Source organism: Sander vitreus, chromosome 22 (genome assembly GCF_031162955.1).
Source record: "Sander vitreus isolate 19-12246 chromosome 22, sanVit1, whole genome shotgun sequence".
Lineage (NCBI taxonomy): Eukaryota > Metazoa > Chordata > Actinopteri > Perciformes > Percidae > Sander > Sander vitreus.
Window position 1 is genome coordinate 4,408,777 of NC_135876.1, and position 21,793 is coordinate 4,430,569.

At 39.6% G+C, this 21,793-nt stretch overlaps 1 protein-coding gene across 1 annotated transcript in view; it reads left to right on the forward strand.

Moving 5' to 3' along the window:
- The window catches only part of plppr5b (phospholipid phosphatase related 5b), a 97,319-nt gene extending 93,708 nt beyond the window's left edge, over window positions 1-3,611 (forward strand). Inside the window, exon 6 of the mRNA XM_078280492.1 lies at window positions 2,363-3,611. Within this exon, the coding sequence (XP_078136618.1) occupies window positions 2,363-2,392 (30 nt within the window). The 3' untranslated portion in view covers window positions 2,393-3,611. The remainder of the gene's footprint in view (window positions 1-2,362) is intronic.
- Window positions 3,612-21,793: the final 18,182 nt, after the last annotated feature.

Genomic DNA, 21,793 nt, shown 5'->3' on the forward strand with positions numbered 1-21,793 from the left:
ATATTGGATAAAGGCCTGGTTAGAGATCTACTCTCAGATCTAACCATTGCAGGTCTAGTCAATGATGGAAAATATTTTGGGTACCCAGAATAAGACATTCCTGAGATCTAAGGCAGTGAATTTGCTCTACTGCAGAACAGATGTAACATCAATGGGCTGTTTCCCTACATAGGCTTTAACAATATAGAGAAAAGTGTGCAGGTGTCTTCTTGCTGAGAGGGGGTCAACCTACACTCCTCTTCCTCACACTTCTCTATATAATATATATATATATATATATATATATATATATATATATATATATATATATATATAATAATAATAATCAGTAATGTCACCATAGTCCAGTACTGAACTAACTTTGGCCCAATGACTACCCATTTGTTGGGCTAGTAGCTATCTTGGTCGACAGTGGCCACGCCAGTTTGTATCCAATGAAGCCATAGAGAGGATGAGGCTTATAAAGCCAAACACTGTCCAGTGTGTTTGGCATGTGTGGTTGAAGTGTGTTTGCTCCATCCTTTTTGCATCTGAGTGAAATCTGTTTTTACATCTTCAGAAATGATAAGCAAGATGTGGCTGCTGAACGTAGAAAATACACGGCTCCTATCTGATGATTCCACTCGCAGCTTCCTGCTGAGAGCTCCTGCACTTAGTTGTCTGACAAAGAACTGAAAATCTCACACTCTCACCTCAGCTACAACAGGCATGGGGGAAAATTGCCGGCTCTAAAAATAGCTCAGCATGAAGATGCCTGAAAGCTAAAGAAGCCACAGTGAACAAAATGCCATGACCTTTAAGCAGAAAAAAAAACAAATCCCACTCTTCTATTTTGTTATTTTGTTTTCTTTGGTGGAGAGGAATGCTGAAGAATACACGTACACTAGCATACTATTGGTACATGCCGGTTGGAATTGGTATCTTTTTCAGTGGAATATGAGTGACATACCATTTATAGGTGCCATATGTAGACAGAATGGCAGCAGCATACCAATGGTCAACATTTATGTATGGCATATTCATCTAACTGGCATATGCCATTGAAGCAAGAACGCCCTACAATCAGTCACTTTTCCATCTCATTCCAAAGTGCATAAAGATAGAATGCATATGAACAACACCAGTCCTTGGAGGTCCGTGTTTACCCACCGGCAAAACTCTGCTTAATGACTCACGTCAGCCGGTTGAAAATCACAGACTTTCCCTCTTGATAGCGTGCAACTTAGCTTAACCATAGATGACAGCTCCACCCTTTTGTCCAAATATAGTTCTGGCTCCAAAATACCAAGATGGCGACAGCCAAAATGCAAACTCCTGGGTTCAAAATGGGTGACATCATTGATGCTACGTCCATAATTTTTACAGTCTATGCTTTTCTGTACAACACCGGCCTCTAGTGGGGTCGTGCCCCCTAATGCAAAAACACAACTGGTAGCTACTTAAGGAAGCAGCGAGAAAAACACTCCCCAGACTTGCATATTTGCCCCTCCCCCTCTTCTTCTCTCGCTCCACAGCCAAACACACTGAGATTGGATTAGAAAATCTAAGCTTCTTGAACAACCATACCCTGCTGAAGCTTCTCACTGCCATTGTTTTCCCAGTTTTGCATGCTAATCAGGCCTAGGTCTATTTCTGTTTGAAATCCTTTGCTATATGCTGGGATCAGGATTTGATTGGAGTGCTCTGATGGTGTATTTTCAGTGATGGAGGTTCTGAATGTAAAAAGTGGTGTATTTCAAAAATAGTGTAGCCATTGTGACTCTATGGTTCGTGCTAACAAAGTATATTGGGGAAAGCTACGTGAGTCTCCTACAGCTTTCAAATTAAACATGATTTCTGCGTGAATCCTTTCTAACGCTTGTCTCTGAGTCCGACCCAAAGTAAACACAGGAAGTAGATGTATAATGGCTAACTGTATAGGTCAACTTCTGCAAGTCACTTCCCTGAATCTCTACAACAGAGGTGCCATGTGCAAAGTTAGCATGACACAGAGAGTCGCAATGACCACATTTATGGAAAATACAGCATATAGTGGAAATACACTAGAATTTTCCTTTTAACCCACCCAAATTCGAAACTTCTTCCTTTTTGGTTTTCTGATTTTTTTTTTTTTTTTTCTGTTATAAAAAACATATGATTCTGTTATTTGGAGCCTTCCCTCAGAGATATATTTGTGGCTGGACTCTAGGATACATCATGGTCTATACTCTTTTGGCTGATGATGGCTAGAATTTCCAGGAAAACGCACCAAGCGCAGCTTGAAATTTACTTTTGAGGGATTCATCCAAATAAAAGTTTCCTGGCAGACCAACCTGAATACCTTGTTTCCTCTGTCCTGATTGGTTTCCTTTCCTCCCTGCAGAATCACATCGCCTTCGCTGAGGTCACATGACGTGGAGTCGGCCGTGTGGCAGACCCATTGGACGTCCACGCTCTTCACCGTCCAATCCAATTAACCGGAGTGCAGCGTTAAACCCATTCTCTGTGTGTGTCTGGTATGTTGTTCTATGTTGTCTTTATCAGGCCCCTGTTGTCATTTGCAGCTTCTTGTATTCAAGGGGGGAAAAAAATAACGAAAGAAGAGTCAGGTTGCTTCTGCTTTCTCCATCTATGCACTTACTTTGAACCCTTTTGAATCTCGCCACCAAAATGAAGCCTGTTGCGAGGCGGACAGGTTGTACACTGTGGGACCCTAGAAGAACAAGAGCAGAACTGGATTGCACCATCTCAACTCAAGGCTAAGGTCCAATATGTTCTCCTGGTTTGGTTATGTTGTGTAAAACAGCGTTGTTCCAATCAAATGGTTTAATTAAGTCGTTTAGTTGCGTGAGAGTATCCAAACAGAGAAAGATGAAGAACCCTCTCTCGTTATGTAGCTAAAGTTTTGTTTTTGCTGTCATCACATCACCTTTATAACATTCAGAGGGCTGCTGTGAATATCTGAATATGACATTGACTGCTGGGCCCATATTTATCAAACCAAATGTGACATTTTGACTTAAAGGAGCAGTGCGTTTACCTTGCATGGCAGCTGGATTCTCATGAGAGTTGCGATTTATTTGGGCACATTTTATGCATTTGTTAGATATTTTGACAGTTGAGACATGACAGGAAATGTGGGGAGAGAAGGAAGGACATGCGACAGGACATGGTTCCTGTCCAGACTCCTATTTTATTGTAGTTAGATTGATTTGCTACTGGTTTGATGTCTTTGTCTTACCTTGCACAGCAGCTGAATTCTCATGATATCACGAGATCATGCGAGAAGCTACTGGCAGCTACAGCGTGGTTTAGGTGTGTTTGATGGACTGTTTGTTGAAAACAACAATGGCGGACGTAACGGACAGATGGTTCATCCAATCACCTGCCAGATATGGTATTGGTATTGAATGGTATTCAGTTGCAATCTGCGACCTCACCACTAGATGCCACTAAATCCTACACACTGCTCCTTTAAATGAAAGATAAAACTGAAAAAAAGTATTTTGACTTAAAATACTCTCTCACCACCCAAACCTTTTCTTCTATGCTTGTTCAAATTTAGAGTAAAACGTTAACATGTGTTTTTGTCTGTTTTTTTTTTTTTTTACATTTTTGAACCAGCCTTTAGACAGCAGGAGGGCAGCTTGCGTGACACTCAGGTCTACATAAGATTTGGGAGATGTGTATGTTGGCTCCTCTGCATCCTGTGGTTACCCATGAAACACAAATCTGCATAGACCTGCAGACATTTAGTGAGGCTTCTGGTTTCCCAAAGATACAGGTGTATCTTTGGGAAACCAGAAGCCTCACTCCCTTCCCTCCCATCATGATGTGTAAAACTCATTTAGTAGTCTAAATGTTTGAGAACAGACCCAGGTCTATCTATGTCAGTAGAAACGGCTGTTTTGGGAGGAGCTGATGAGCTGACGGGTTGTGGAGTTTTGAAAGACTCGGGCGTTTACCAGGCAGTGAGGGTCTCTTGCAACTCTGGAAGTGCACTACTTAATCAATTGTGTATGGCTTAAAGTATGATTCTTGGATTATGTGTGATAAATATGGGCTCAGGTAAAAGTAGTAAATTAGGAAAACTGCAAAACTTTGTCTTTGTATTCATATATACTTTACTGCTCCTGACATCTCTATGAGAGAGGCTGTGTGTACAAGAGTGTATAGGTGTGTGTATGTGTGTGTATATATATATATATATATATATATATACAGTAGGGTCCAACCAATGAAAACACTACACAATCTTTATTTTAACGAAACCCTCAAGGGTTACTTAGCCGCACCAGACAATCACCCCCCCCTCGTCGTTTTTATCCCCCTTTTTGTGGTTAATAATAGGAACGAGGTGTGTGGTAGCAGGTGCAATAATCCAACACTGTACATGAGGAATGGCCACAGTAAGAAGAGCGCAACCAGTTTGCTTTCTTTTATTCTTTTGAAAGCTACAAAAAAACACAAAGGAGATTCTTTTGACTCACAGGCCAAAACTGAGATTTCTATCGTATGAATTTATTAGTCTTCTTGTATCACTTCTGATGTGTTCTGATATGTCGAATCAGGTTCCAGTGATGAAAGAAAATCTACAGTTGAGATGTTTGCTCCTCTTTTCTCTGAGAAAGTATTTATTCATGGCCTGTGACTCCAGTTTCAAACAGACATGGAGCCATGCTGGGCTGGCGTCCCACTGGGAACTGTAGTTCCATCTCACAGCCAATCAGGACATGAACAGCTTTGATCTTCAGCTGAGCTACAACTTTTCTTTTTGTTTGCACAATTTTTTTTTCTCTGTCATGTATGTGAACATGAAAGAATAACTTTACTGCAATCTTGTCCGCTTTTTAGTTACTTTTTTTTGCCATCATAATAGATATATTGCATTTTGTTTTAGATACATTTTTTTTTTTTTTTTTACAATTGAGTCATATTCCTATTTTTATTAGCTGTCTATTAGAAGGTGACATACAGAGACTTTTTCAACGTCACACAAAACAGTTGGAACATTCTGGTATTTTGGTATTTTGGTATTAATGGAACATTCTGGTATTTTGGTAAGTCTTCTGGGTGGCTGTCTTCCCCAGATTAAGATGAGATGATTTATCTCTGTCTACAGTACGGGATGCATTTAGCCTAGTTTAATGGACGCAAGAGGAATACTGTTCCGTTTTACGAATTTTCTTTTTTAATATTGTGTGTCATCACATCGCCCACCTATTTATTTTTGTATGTGAAGTGCAAGCTATAAGGCTACATGATGTGATCTAGCTTGGCTATCTCCGTACTGGACTCCACATTCTCATGTTATTCTGGATAACACAACAAACAGACATATTTACCAAACTGTGGGAGCACATTCAATAATATGAAAAACAGAAAAGAAACAACTCAAAGGCCAAACATAAGCAGTTTCAGCTAAAGTGCTTTGTTGCACCTGAGAGGACAGGACAATGATAGCTGTATCATTCTTAATGGTAGAAAAGATGTGTGACCCAATGTATTCCAATCTAAGCTTCAACACCTTCAACCTGAGCAGAGGTCTAATCAGCCAGAATAACTGAAATAACCTGTGTGGGTGTTCAGAGGCTTTATCTGGTCCATCAATTGATTGATTTTTCATCTACAATAACTGTTTCATGCGTAACTAACATGAATGCTAGTGATGAATAGACACATATATTTGCATGGTATCAAATTCAAAGTCCCTGGCCCTTGTGTGCCATTCTTCTTTGTAGCAATAACATGTCAGGCTTTCTTTTTCCATTAGGAGAGAGGAACGCGTTGAAGCTCTAATTTTGTTGCCCCTTCAAATATCTATTTTTGTAAGAATTACTGACGCACTTATGACTAAACTCCAGGCACGAACATGCAAAGCGCAGCACTTTAAATCAAGCTGTAACTCATGCTAATGCTAATGAAACGGCCACCCATATCACAGCTGCTTGAAAACAAACATTACACATTCAGGACTCTTATATGCTCATCATCGCAAGAGCTACTTCACTATCCTAGTGTGTGTGTGTATATGTATATATATGTATGTGTATATATATATATATATATATATATATATATATATATATATATATATATATATAGGAAAAGAGAACTGATCAATCCTTTTGGTCATGTTCCAATTTCACTGCTGTCTATTTTCTTATGACTGTGCACTGTGCACTGTTCACGATAAATGTATTTTAATTCCTCAGATAGCTGTTATTGCCTCTATGTCATTTTGCTAAAATTAGGTATATTTCATGTTACTGTTCAAATTTATAGTTACATTTTTTGTACTCTGTTTTGTGAATAGTGACATTCATGTTTATGTTGTTCCCTACCTTTCTGTGTATGTCACAGCTTCCCTTAATTGAGCTTCTTCTGAGACAAACGTTACAAACCTTTCTGAACTTGTAGTTTTGATTTCCCCCACACACACACACACACACACACACACACACATACACACAGTCATGTGATTTCTTTGCTTCTAGTGGAACATTTTGTATGGATGTTGTTGCTCTTCCACTATCCCAGTTTATAGTATTCATATTTCTTTTTCAAATGTTTCTTCTTTTTCAACTTGATTTCAAAGTGTGACCTTTTACATGGTTAACATGATAAAAAAAATGTACAGCCTTGAATAAAAAACAAAAGAGATAACATTGTTCTCCATGAATGCTTTTCATTCTTTGGTTTTAAAAGCAATGTATGATGTTGAATCCATTACATTCATTACATTACTTATTACAAGTGCATGGTGATTATTTAATCATGCAAGTACAACTTCTTCAAGTGCTACATTTAGAGACAATAAGCTATAAACAATGTTTCTAAATATATTTTTCTTTATATCATTTTATAAACATTATTGTATAAATAACTAAATAACAGTCATGTTCTATTCTAACTTCTTTAGTCCTATGACACTTATGATAAACATTACAAGATGTTTAAACTGCAGTTTTTCAACCTTTAGAGCACAACAAAATAATATCTGAACAAATAAGTGTCATAAAGTGTCAGTGTGGATCATTCAACAAATCCAAACTAAGCTGTTTCCAAGAATCCTGCAGAGGCAGAAGGGAAAACAAGGTTTTTCCACGCAGTCCAGTGTAAGTCAAACGCAAAATACGGGTGAGAATTGAATCTGCTCAATATTTGCACAAATAAAGGCACTCAACGGCATGAAGAACACAGTAAAGACTGAGATGAGCAGCCACAGCACATTTCAAGTTTCCTCGGGCGATTATCTGACTTAGTTTCCCTTTAACAGTGTGCCATTTTTGGCGGTTGCACTCAATGGCATAACTAACCCCATTAGAGGCTATTGTACATACTGTACCGGACCGGTATGCCAAATCTGACCACTAGAGACTTAGAATCTAAAATAATGAGATACTTCAAAATAGTGACTTATCTCAAAATATTGACTTAGTATCTCAAATTAGTGAGCAAATTTGAATTATTGACTTAGTATCTCAAAATATTGACTCCGACGCTCAACATAATGCGCAACTTTAAAATATTGACATAGTATCTTAAAATATTGACAGTATCTCAAAATATTGACTTGGTATCTCAAAACAATGAGAAACTTTAAAATATTAACTTAGTATCTGAAATAATGACTTAGTATCTCAGCATATTGACTTAGTCTCAAAATAATGAGAAACATTGAAATATTGGCTTAGTAACTTCAATTAACTTATCTTTAAATATTGACCGATCTCAAATTATGTACTTATTGTCTCGAAATAATAATTTAGTATCTCAAAATAAGCTTTGGGCTTTTTCAACATGAAATCTGACATTGTAACAATTTAGATATGACATAAAATACACAAAAACATAGGTTTCATTTAATATGAATATATGGGTATGGGATTGTACAGCAAAGATAAAGGCATTGTGGCAGAATACGACATCAATAAATATATTTTAAATAAAACAATAACAACAAGGATAAGTATGTTTTCAAAATATTACTCGTAGCCACCAAGAAAGCAATTACTAAGAAGTGGCTAGAAAAGGAACCTCTAACAAAAAGAGAGTAGGTACAATTGTAAAAGAAATATTCGATAAGGAAAAGCTGACCTTCTCCCTAAGACTGTATTAATACATTTCAGAAGTATTGGTTATAATGGTTATTTTTATTTCATAGCCCTGTCATGTGGAATGGATACTGCATGTTAAATTGTGAGCTCATTTCCCCAATTTCATCTGTGATTGGTCAGTTTGGGGTAACATTGGACTTCCAGGCATGTTCCCCATATACTTGCCAAAAAAAATTTAATCATCTTTTCTGTGTGAACTGAATACGGACTTTATACGGACTTTATCTGTTTTGTGCTGCCCTTTTGGGCTAGCTAGGTTGACCTCTTTTGGGAATAATATAAAAGAAACTATTAACAAATGATGTAAGTTCCCATACTGAGTTATTTTTATTGTTTTCCTCTTTGTACTTACTACCCTCGGTGACCTTACCATTCTGTTTCTTTTGAATGTATGAACTATACCTTAAAAAAAGTATAAAAAAGTAAGAATGTCTACTTATGAATGGGCATTAGAAGCCAAAAAGTACTGATTCTCCACATCGTCAGTAAGGGGAAACATGTTATGTTGAAGGGACACAGATTATAGCTATAAATGGTTTTGGTTATTTGGTTTTGTTCCAGAGGTTCAGAAATGATTAAACAGGATGCATGAGCAAAACATGCAGTATGTATTGTTGTTGCTTGTAAGTGGTGCATCTGCAAAGCAATTTACATGATGTTTCGCTAGAAATAGAGACGTCAGTTGAACCTGCACATTTTCAGGTATTGCACATATGAGGCAACACCTTAGTGTTAGCAATCCAGATAATGCATCTTTGATCAGCTCATTACTTATAATGAGCTGGTCAAAGATGCATTTTCTGGATCTTATTTATGAGAGAAACATACACCAGTACAAAAGAGTCCATCGCTTGTAGTTTTATGAGAGTTTATTATCCATACATTAAATATGGACAACATGGCTGGCAGGTTAATGGAGAACAAGCCTCTGCATCCTACTCTCTGCAGCAATTCTTCTTTTACCCTTTCTTGTAATCTTTGAGATAAGCGGATGAAGAACGAGTCACGTTTATATTAATTTTATTATTTTTATTAACTCTTTCTCCCAAATTTAATTTATAACCTGAAAAGGAGTTGAAACTCTCCAGAATACTTAAAACAGCAGGGATAGAAAGTATAGGCTCAGTTATATACAATAACAAATCATACAAGCATACAGCGATAGTTTATGTTCAATTCCATGTGCATAAGGCCACGCACACACCCTAGACCATATGGCATCAAAATGACGATTGAATAATATTTCCGCAGAATCCTTTATTATCAGACCATTTTTTAATAACTTTCGAATTCCTACTACCTGCCTAAATGAAATTAAAGTTTCTACACTAAATGCCTATCTGACAGTGCTATAGCTAAATTTAAGGACGACATTCCGACAGCATTTAACTCAATGTCATGCCTTAATATAACAGAGATGTTAACTTTAGTCCCTCCCAAATTGATAACTTTGTGGACGCTGCTACGGCCTGCTACTCGGTTGCTCCTATCAAAACGAAGATAGCGATGCAAAGGAATAACTCCCAAACTCGCAAATTAATTAGAACTAAATGGCGTTCTACCAAACTGGATGAATCTCGTGTAGCTTGGCAAGATAGTCTGAAAAATTATGGAAGGGCCCTCAGAAATGCCAGATCAGACTATTACTCAACACTAATAGAAAATAAAAACAACCCAAGGTTTCTTTTCAGCACTGTAGCCAGGCTAACAGATAGCCACATTTTTTAAAAAGTATAAAATTATAACAATTAGAGATAACATTCATCACCTTTTGCCCACAGGTTCTTTCGGCTCACCACTGGGCGCAGGGGGGCTGGAGAGAAGATAAGACCTCAGACTGCTTTTCTCCTATAGACCAACAATTAATGTTAAGGGTCTCTTCAGCTAAGCCAACTACCTGTCTCCTAGACCCCATTCCAACGAGGCATCCATAGAAATAGTCTATTTGAAGACTTTCAGTCGGGTATAAGAATGTATCATAGCACAGAGACGACACTGGTGAAAATTACTAACGACCAGCAGGTCAACTGCTGCTGACAAAGGACTTTCCATACTTGTCTTATTGGATCTTAGTGCTGCATTCGACACTATTGACCTCCTGTCTAATTGTTTTCCTGTTGTTGGGCTACTCCATCTAACTGAATCACCGGAGTCTCCTGTAACGGAATTACAGCCCTTGGTGACCTCTATGGTTTCACCTTCCACTGGGATAGTTTTTCTCTACTTTCTTCCGTATCTCCTGCGCCATCAACATATTGGCTCCCTAAATGCAGATTCTCGGCTGGGAGATTTAACACAATACGATAAATGATACCTGGACGGCTGTTCCCGTACTGCGAACAACCTCAAATGGTCCTTCACGACTTTCGTTATACCATTTCCTGCTAAATACACCTTGTCCCCAGGTTGTACTGTACTTTTTTGCTCATCGAGCTTCTCCTGCACCTCTTCTTTTCTTTGCCTGTCAGAAACATATGTGGATATGCTTGTATGGAAATTAGCCATATATGTTACATACGCTCTCATTTCATCTTCCAAAAGTCAAACTGGGACCTTTTCCGCTTGTTCGCAGACAAGGCGTAGGCATCCGTCTTCCTGTGACCAAATTCATGGGGTGTCATACGTAAATCACGCAGCTCACTTGAGCGACACATCATCAGGGCTAGAGGTAATGCTATCCAGTATGTTGGCAAATCTTGACAATACGATTTTTCAAAACACCATTCATTTTTTTAACAAATCCCTTGGCTTTGTGGATGATAAATTGCTCCAAGACGTTGTTTTATTCCCAATTTTTGAAAAATCAATTCCACGAACTCTTTCCCATTATCTGAGGATCGGGAAGTCGGATCGGGAAGCTTGGCCATCGTGAATCCACAACCACTAGCATGTATCTTTTGCCTTTAACTGGTTTGATCATATCGACATAGTCAATAACCAACTCACGACTCTCGGGGTCGGAATGTAACCTGGAAGAACAATCACGCCCCTGCAAACATTATTTTTCAGACAGATGTGATCAATCTGTTCAATCTAGCAAATATGGTGCCCAAAAACCATATTCCTTTGTGATCTTTCTCTTAACTTCCCCCCCTTGCAACATGCACTAAACCATGTGCTTCCGAATCATCAGACCCAGCAGGTGCTACACCCATTCTCCAAAGACCAATAGAAGCTTTGAATCTTTGTTTATCAATCGTTGGTGCAGCTTCCTGCATCAGAATCACATCCTTAAGCGTAATTTTGTCTTCTAAGTCTACTCCATGAGTGACCAGAAAAACCTTACCCAATTTGTCAGCTCCTGTGACTGCTTTTGTAGCTTCATTAGCAGCTTTATTCCCTTGTGTAATCCGTTTTATGAACTGCACACTTAGCTATCGCTATTTCTATAGGTTTCATCATCGCATGCAACAGTTTCATTATTTGTGCGTGATGTTGTATCGGAGAACCATCTGTTTTCTTAAACCCTCGCCGTTTCCACACTGATCCAAACAAATGATATACAACATTATGGGCATATGCAGAATCAGTGTATATCGTCACTCGTTTTCCTTCTACTAACAAACACGCTTCTGTTAACCCCACAAGTTCAGAAAGTTGTGCAGACGCAAGGCTGTGGTATCACAACATTTTCAACAACAAATCCAGTTCCTTGTGCATAGGCAGCACCCAATTTATCTCCCACACGATAACATGACCCATTAGTCCAATACTCCAGGTCTGCCTTGAATATTTCTCTGCTTCCTGAACGCAATCATATTGTTCACCATCCTCTGGAGTTGGCAAATTCTCGGCTGGATTCACCTTAGCGCACCTTGCCAGGGTGACATCTTCCTGCTCTAGGAGCCTATGATAATCTCTAAGCCTAGGCATAGTTAATGTAAATTTCTGGGTAAGAATCGTTATTGGATAACCCATCGTGACTGATGATACATTAAGGAGACTCCCACCATCGCTCTATAACACGGTGGTAGCCCTAATTCTACTTCTGAATAGGCAGTAGAATAGTAAGAAATAGGTTGAGGGTTCGTCCCTGTCGGCTGACAAAGAACTGCATATTTACCTCCCGTAGAAGTAGACACATACAACAAGAAATTCTTAGAATAGTCTGGAAGTGTGAGTGCTTGGTGCCTCTTGTAACCTTTGATTGTTTCAAATGCCAAAAGGCCTTCCTGTGTCCATGAAAGATTACCATGAAGTTGACTATTTCCAAGCTAGCATAGTTCTCAACCCAAGCTGAAGAATAACCAGCAATACAAAGAAATGTCATCTCTCTGACAGTCCTAGGCTTTGGAGCGTTACGAATTGCCTCCAATCAGCGATGCTTCTGTGTCCATGCATTATTTTCTGACGGCAAATAAACAACCTTCTCTTGACAATATTGCAGCTTTTTCTGTGAAATCTTATGTCCATTTTCTGCCAATATCTGTAACATTTTTATCGAGTCTTGTTGGCATAGGTCCTTATTTGGCGCACAGATAATGTCGTCTACAGTACTTTGCTGTAATACTTTGCTGATCTAGCCCTACTAACTATGTTCGAACCCTTGTGGCAATCGCCTGTACTCATGAGACTGTCCTTTGTATGTAAATCCAAATAATCCTTTACTTTCTACACTAAGTGGAACACTGAAAAATGCACCACACAAATCTAACACCGTAAAGTGTGTCGCATCAGGAGGAATCTGAGCTAACAAAGTATGAGGATCTGGCACTTCTGCTGGGAAATCAGTTACTACCTTCATTCACTGCTCTCAAATCATGAACCATACGATAGTCTCGTCTGGCTTCTTTACCGGCAACAAAGGCGTGTTATTTTGAGGATTTTGTGTTATTTTCAAAACACATGCATTTAAAAGTCCTTCAGTTTGTGGTTCAATCCCTTGGATTGCTTCATCTTTCAATGGATACTGATTTTTCCACGGAGGTCTAGCTCCTGGTCGAAGCTCAACCCCTACTGGTTGAGCTGACTTTACACGTCCAATATCAGTGCTATGTTGAATCCACAAAACAATCTGGTACTTGTCGCATCATCTCCTCTTTCAGAGTGTCTGGATCCATCTTAGCACTGCGGATAGATTCATGTGTCATCCGTACAGCTTGTGGCTGTCACTGTCCAACAATTTAGCTGGCTCCAAAAAATCTGCACTGAGATTTCCAATCCAAAATACTGAAGAAGCTTCAGTCTCCATTGTCATCAATAATTGGTGAACAGTTTCTTTCGGTACTTCTACCAGACTGGTGTACATTTTATTGTGCAATTCAATCTACACAAGGCATCTCTTCTATTATGGGTATTGTAGTTTTCTGATTTTTATAGCAGAGCTCAATCGGTTCCGTTAGAGGAATCAGCTGTTTCAGTCCCTCAAACCCGATTGTCCGAATCAGTTGATTAGACATGGGGAGATGTGTAGCATCTTTAGGTCGAATACAGGTGAACGCAGCTCCACTATCTGCCATCACTTCCAAAGGATGGTTGTTTACTTTCACCTTAATCGTGGATCTCTTTCCGGCCCTAATGCTACCAGCTGACACCCCCTTTTCGGAGCTACTGGGCACCTCTAAAATCCTGGTTCCGAGCCCCTGTAGGTTAACCGGTCCTCCAAATGACTTCGACTGGCCCCTGTATTCTCCTCTGTAATTTCCTCTGTAATTTCCTGCGGTGTTTCTCCACACCTGGCTCACCAGGTGTCGAGTTCATTGACACCTAAGCTCTGGGATTTTCTTCTTGTCCCAGTGGTTCAATCAGAATGTTGTTTGGATGCACATTTGTTGGATACTCATCTCTCAGCGCCCTCCACAGACGACCTCTGCTTGCGGCCAACAACTCAGGATCATATACAGAAATCCCCACATATCGATGAAGTCCAGCTCTCTGGAGAACTCCTCCCATAGCTGGAACCCCAACCAGATTAGTCAAAAGTCTCTTATCTCATATGGCAAACTGTGTCCCTATCGACATTTCTTCCAACTTTGCAATCCAAGGAAGAGTTAGGCAATTTATCAAGAATATCTGACATATCGGCTTATACTCCAAATTCTGTCCTCCAATGAACACTGGAAACATCTTCTTGCTTGCCTTTCCTGCTCTTGAGCGCAACGTATATGTCTTCGCCGCTCTTCGGAATCCTTTTTTTCCGCAATTCTTCCCTCTATATCTTCAGCTTCTCTAATTCCTCTTCCAATTCTTTTATTTCTCCTAGTTTAGTAGAACACTCCAAGTAGCTCGCTGTGTCTTTTTCAACTTCTTCTAACTCAGTTGTTGTAGAATATGATCCCGTAGCTCCTTTAATCTGTCTCCATTTTCACTTTCGTCAGCGGTCTCAGAGGTTTCGCTCTTCATTTCTTTTTGTCTCTTCCATTTCTCATCACCTCTCTTCTATGCTCTAGCCAGCACTCGTCTGATTATTGGGTTGTATCCTCCCATAATCTCGTCTGATTCACTCTGATCATCATCATCATCCTCCGTTGTCTTCTTGAACCTCGACTGCCCTTGGTTTCCTAACCTTTCGTTTTCTTCTTACTATTGGAGCTTGGAGTCATCCTTATGGTTGTTTCTGCTTGTCTTACCTCTATTAGTAGTTCATCATCCCTGATACAGTAATCACTGATCACTGTAAGCTGGGGATAGATGTCCTTGAACTCCGCTTCCTCCTTCCATAATTTTTTTTATTATTTCCTCCATTTTTCCATTTCCTCGAAACTTCTGTCCCTTTTGTCTTTCGTAGCCTTTACCAGTTGCTGTCCCTCATTCTCAAATAACTGAAGCGTACCCAACTCTTTTTCTCTCTTTGTTTTACGTAGTTCGCCTTTTTTCCCAGTCTTTTGATCTGCCTTGTATGTGATCACAAGCACTTGGATCATTTTAATTACATCCGGGTTAAGAGTCCCTTCTACTGGCCATGGCTGTTCAATTTCAGGCCAGCGTTTGTGCCATTTTCTTGATAACTTTGCGATATCGTTGACTACATCAACCGGAGTGATTACTTTCTGATTGTTAATGTCCTTCTCCTCCTGTCCTTTGTCCACATTGTAACAACTCTTTTGTATTCCTTTGTTGTAAATTATTGGCCTTATATAGAAACTACTAATTATTATTATTTTAAGGTAAAATGTATTAAGATTTGACTGGGTGATGGACTCTGAGAAAGAAGCGATGTGGCGTGTGGTAAATTGTTTCAAACAGGAGACAAGTTAGGAGCATGATGTAGGGGGTGAGTATTACTGCAAAGATTTTGAGGTAGATTAGCCCATAATGTGTGAATATCTGTGAAATGTATTCTTTTGCCTTTAACTGGTTTGATCATATCGACATAGTCAACTCACGACTCTCGGGGTCGGAATGTAACCTGGAAGAACAATCACGCCCCTGCAAACATTATTTTTCAGACAGATGTGATCAATCTGTTCAATCTAGCAAATATGGTGCCCAAAAACCATATTCCTTTGTGATCTTTCTCTTAACTTCCCCTCCTTGCAACATGCACTAAACCATGTGCTTCCGAATCATCAGACCCAGCAGGTGCTACACCCATTCTCCAAAGACCAATAGAAGCTTTGAATTGCATTGTTTATCAATCGTTGGTGCAGCTTCCTGCATCAGAATCACATCCTTAAGCGTAATTTTGTCTTCTAAGTCTACTCCATGAGTGACCAGAAAAACCTTACCCAATTTGTCAGCTCCTGTGACTGCTTTTGTAGCTTCATTAGCAGCTTTATTCCCTTGTGTAATCCGTTTTATGAACTGCACACTTAGCTATCGCTATTTCTATAGGTTTCATCATCGCATGCAACAGTTTCATTATTTGTGCGTGATGTTGTATCGGAGAACCATCTGTTTTCTTAAACCCTCGCCGTTTCCACACTGATCCAAACAAATGATATACAACATTATGGGCATATGCAGAATCAGTGTATATCGTCACTCGTTTTCCTTCTGCTAACAAACACGCTTCTGTTAACCCCACAAGTTCAGAAAGTTGTGCAGACGCAAGGCTGTGGTATCACAACATTTTCAACAACAAATCCAGTTCCTTGTGCATAGGCAGCACCCAATTTATCTCCCACACGATAACATGACCCATCAGTCCAATACTCCAGGTCTGCCTTGAATATTTCTCTGCTTCCTGAACGCAATCATATTGTTCACCATCCTCTGGAGTTGGCAAATTCTCGGCTGGATTCACCTTAGCGCACCTTGCCAGGGTGACATCTTCCTGCTCTAGGAGCCTATGATAATCTCTAAGCCTAGGCATAGTTAATGTAAATTTCTGGGTAAGAATCGTTATTGGATAACCCATCGTGACTGATGATGCTTTATCATACATTGAGGAGACTCCCACCATCGCTCTATAACACGGTGGTAGCCCTAATTCTACTTCTGAATAGGCAGTAGAATAGTAAGAAATAGGTTGAGGGTTCGTCCCTGTCGGCTGAGTCCCTTCTACTGGCCATGGCTGTTCAATTTCAGGCCAGCGTTTGTGCCATTTTCTTGATAACTTTGCGATATCGTTGACTACATCAACCGGAGTGATTACTTTCTGATTGTTAATGTCCTTCTCCTCCTGTCCTTTGTCCACATTGTAACAACTCTTTTGTATTCCTTTGTTGTAAATTATTGGCCTTATATAGAAACTACTAATTATTATTATTTTAAGGTAAAATGTATTAAGATTTGACTGGGTGATGGACTCTGAGAAAGAAGCGATGTGGCGTGTGGTAAATTGTTTCAAACAGGAACAAGTTAGGAGCATGATGTAGGGGGTGAGTATTACTGCAAAGATTTTGAGGTAGATTAGCCCATAATGTGTGAATATCTGTGAAATGTATTCTTATTTTTTATACTACCTGCAAACATGCACTACCTGCTGCAGCAGGGCCATACTTTTTCCGATATATTTATGAAGAAGAGTAATCATCTTCTTTTCTGTCCGCTCATCCAGATTCTCAGCTAAGCTCTGTGCCCCGCTGAACATGTTACCTAAACGTACCCCTTATAAGCCATGTTCTTGCTTGCAGCAAGACAGAGTGCATGTTGTGTACTCTCCGGGTTCTGCAGGATCCGTCATGATGCTGAAATCCTTGATGTAATAAACTTTTTTATAATCAAGAACAGCGTCAACGAAGTTCCTTTTCCACACATCGGCAACGCAGTGCTGCAACTTACACCACAAATCTGGCGTCACGAGATTCGGCTTTGACAGCAACAGACGCATCGCTTGTGGGGCTTCGGTGTGCGACTTCTGCTTCAAAGGAGGGTGAGTGTTCCTCACATCTTTGGGGTGTCAGTCGTTCATGGGATTTCTTTGTGATCGCTTAAACTGCTTTGTGATAGTGTGTCGTAATATCTGCCGTTTTGAAAGATTCTATGTTGAAGTGGGCTTGAATTATTATTATTAGTATTGGTTGGTTAGTGCTGTGGAACTCTACTCTCGACAGAATTGCACTGGTGTATGGACTGCGCATGTCTAAAATCCTTGGGAAAAAAGTCTTCACAGAAAGTTTAGGCTACTCCTTGCCTGCACTGTAGAGGCAGAATGGTGAAAAAAAGGAAGGGGGAGATTTTGAGTGCAGCTCAGTAAAATATTCGGTGACTGTTGCTTGACTGTGAATTAAGATCCAAGTGCATAGTTAATATTTTCTTACTTAGGTAATATTTTTGTACGGTTAAAGTACAGGAGTTGTGTTTTGTGTTTATTCAGTGTGCCTCGATGGATGCACACACTACAAGCTGATTAAGCGTTCCATTCTGTGGGCAATGTTGGCCCCATCGCTACACACTTAACCAGAAACGCATCTGGAGCTAGAGCAGCAGAGAAGGAGGGAAGACAGATTTACAACTCCTAATCTAATCTAATCTAATCTTGTTGGTGTACCAGGTATGGAAGACATTTTTTAGAGAGGTGGACTTAATGTGGGGACTTCTGTATGTGATCCTGAGTTGTTGGCCGCAAGTAGAGGACGTCTGTGGAGAGCGTTGAGAGATGCATATCCAATAAATGTGCATCCAGACAAAATTCTGACTGAACCACTGGGACAGGAAGAAAATCCGAGAGTTTATGTGTCAAGTGTGGAGAAACACTACAGGAAATGATCCAATCTGAGCAAGAAAAACTGTCTATACAGATCATAAGTGAAGCTATATAGAAATGAGCAGAAAGAATAAGACCGAGAAACTACCAGAAAACTCAATCAAATACAACGGGTGGAGAATAAGGAGAAGGAGAAAAAACAGGCTTTGGTTATGCAAAATCAGTGTTCACCAAATCAACAATCACCACCACAACTGCAGCCAAATCGGGTCCAACCTCAAGTGTCCACCATTAGTGATTCTAGTTGTTTTATAGTCACAGCCAGTTTTGGACAGAACTGGAGAGGAAGAGGACGAGGAAGCTTAGGCAGAGGAAGAAGAGGAAGATTTGATCCATACTTTATGCAATCTCCACAAGCGTGTTATAATTGTGGACAGGATGGACCCTTTGCCCTTGAGTGTAATAGATTACAGGAAACTCCAGAGGAAATTACAGAGGAAGATACAGGGGCCAGTCGAGGCCATTTGGAGGACCGGTGAACCCTTACAGGAGCCTGGAGCCAGGATTCTAGAGGTGCCCAGAAGATCTGAAAGTGGGGTGTCATCAGGGCCGGAAAGAGATCAAGGACAAGGACAGTCACAAGTTGGTACAGATCTCCACAGATGAGCGTTGACATCAGCAGACTGACCAGAGAAGGAGGGGGGAGTGAGAAACCGAATTTGCAACGACGCATTGACACATGAAAACGGTAATGCACAAATATGTTACTTTAGTTGGTGTGTCAGGAAATGTTAAACGAACTGTTTTATTTTTGTGCTCCAGACATAGGTAACTTTTGAAGCTGTTTCTATTATTTGAGTGCTGCTCAGATAATTTATTGGGAAGTGATTTTATGTACGAATTTGAATTGGATTGATGTAAAGTTGTTACAAACAGCAGACTGAGCGTACTCTTCTCAGGATTTTGTTAACAATAAGCTGAACAATTGTGTGACTATAAGTAAAATAGCCTGACATTAACATTAGTAAACTATTCTTGGATGTAGTTTGTACACCTTTTATCTTTAACAAAAAAAAAGCAGGGCAAGGTCCATGAGTGTCATTAGGACCATAGGGACAGCATGAAAACAGTAGCAGTGATAATGTGAGAAAAAAGACAGTAAAATTGATTTTTCGAAAATTGGGAATTAAACAACGTCTTGGAGCAGTTTATCACTCACATGCCAAGGGATTTGTGAAAAAAATGAATGGTGTGGTATTGTCCAGATTTGCCAACATACAGGGCTGAACTGGATAGCTGCAATTGATGAAGAGGAAAGGAGATTTGGGGACATTGAATTTCAATATGTCCCAGTGGAAGGTGAAACCACTGAGGACCATCCAGGGCTGTAACTCTGTTACAGGAGAAGCCGGTGATTCAGATAGACGAAGTAGCCCAAGACCAGTTAGGAAAAAAGTTAGACCAAGACGCTACGAAAATTAGAGTCGAAGTGTCTTTAGGAAAGCCAGCTCAGCTCCCATGCCAGTTTACGAGAGAGAATAGTGGTGAAGGGAAATTCAGAGTTAAGTGGGAAAATAGTCATGTGTCAATGTTATTGCATGATAAGAGAAGGTTGACAATCGAAGGTGATTGTAGCATTAGGTGATCGAGGTGATATGTGTATTTTTTATAATCCACAGTTTGAAAGCGAGGGATTAGGGAGTTACTGTAGTGACACCAGTGGTAAAAGATGGAAATAAAAGCATATGGGTCCAAGTTGTTGAAGAAACAAAAGAATCAGCAACACTGGTATCAACACGTCAACCTAATATTAGAACAATGAGTGATAATTCAATTCTTTTAGCGTTGATAGTTACTAAAGGTATAAATGTATCACACATGGTTGCTACTACAGTGGAGCATCGGACAAGTTTGCAAATGCCAACTGCATTGGAGATGATGGAGGTTAAGTTAGGAACGACTGTTCTTCCTTGTAGATGTGGGAAATGGGATAGTGATGGTAACAGTCTTCCCGCGTAGAGAAATAATCGTGGTGAGGTTGTATTGTTACGAGGGCCAGAAGTGGATGGTATATCCTATAGTCAAAGAAAGTATTTTTGTTCAATGATAGATGGTGGAAGGTTTCGGGCGATTGTTCACTTGTTTTGCTTAATACCACATGGGAAGATCTAGGACAATATGTGTTACTTATTTAGAGCCGGAGTTAAAAACTGTTCCGTTTCAAAATTATTGGATAGCAGGTCGCGTGATTAATAAAGTGACGCTTATGATGGAAAATTTAAAGTCTGTTGGAGGAATACAGAAACCATATATCATAATAATCAAAAGTGAATAATACACAGAAGACGTTTGTCACTTTGTTCTCGAAACAATTGAAAGTGTTATATTTGAATAACAGTGAATTTTGGGGGTAACTTTGGAAGAGATGAATGCTACGACAGTACTAACATCCCTTGCAAATGTGACGTCAACACTGAGTACAATTTTTCGGAAAGAATGTAGTAAATTTAACCCAGAAGTTTGTGTCACCGACGGAGTTAGGTGAAAATAGCAAAAGGATGTTTTTGTTCAAATAAGACGTATGAGGAATGTTTATGGGAATATCAGAAGGAATATCAGATTGTGATGACTATATGATGACTTTAAGTATGAACGTAAATAAATAAATAAAATAAATTTTGTTACACTCTACATATTAGGTTGCACTCCATAAAGTTGTTGTATTGTTAAGATCATACTATAAGGAACATGTGTCAAATTGTTCTGTTATCATTTTAAACATGTATGTTTTACTCTTACCCTTCATTAAGTCTCGAAGGGGGGAAATTGTAGTATCTGAAGCGGTTAAAGTTTGTATAAAGCTCAAATGTGTTGAGACATAGTGATAGTGTGTGTTAGTGAAGTAAGTTTAATGATTTTTCCTATCAGTGGAGTGATGTGTTGAAGAGGATGTTTTATGTGATTTATGTGTAGTGTTTGAGCCCCCCCAAAAAGACTCTGACCTCAAAGGGACTCAGACCTTTACTTGCCAACTCACATCTATTTACTTTATCTAACATGTTACCTAAGCCATGTTCTTGCTGCAGCAAGACAGAGTGCATGTTGGCTTTGTACTCTCCGGGTTCTGCAGGATCCGTCATGATGCTGAAATCCTTGATGTAATAAACCTTTTTATAATCAAGTACAGTGTCAACGAAGTTCCTTTTCCACACATCGGCAACGCAGTGCTGCAACTTAATTTACCACAAAGGATTTCAGACTCCCACACAGTCTAGGCCAGCGGTTCATTTCAGCGACTGGAGGAACAGACGCCACACAGCAAATAACACTAACATATGAACAGTATTCATCACATAATATGAAAACAAGTAGATAACATGGTGAAGCGGTGATGTCTGCCCAGCTTCAGTAGTGGGTTGAAGTCATTATGTCGTATTATGTCACACTGACTATGAGTCTGGACCTTTGTCGGCCTCGGGGCTCACTGCGTGGGACGTGGGGCTCACATGGTCATTATTATGTATAAGAAATTATCTTTCTATTGAAAGAGCATCAGTGTTTGCGGGATGAGATATTGCAGGACATTGTGGTGCACATGGATTATACAATGTTTCTTCCATAAATATCAGTAGGAAGCTGTATTGTTTCACAGGGGCCTATGGAT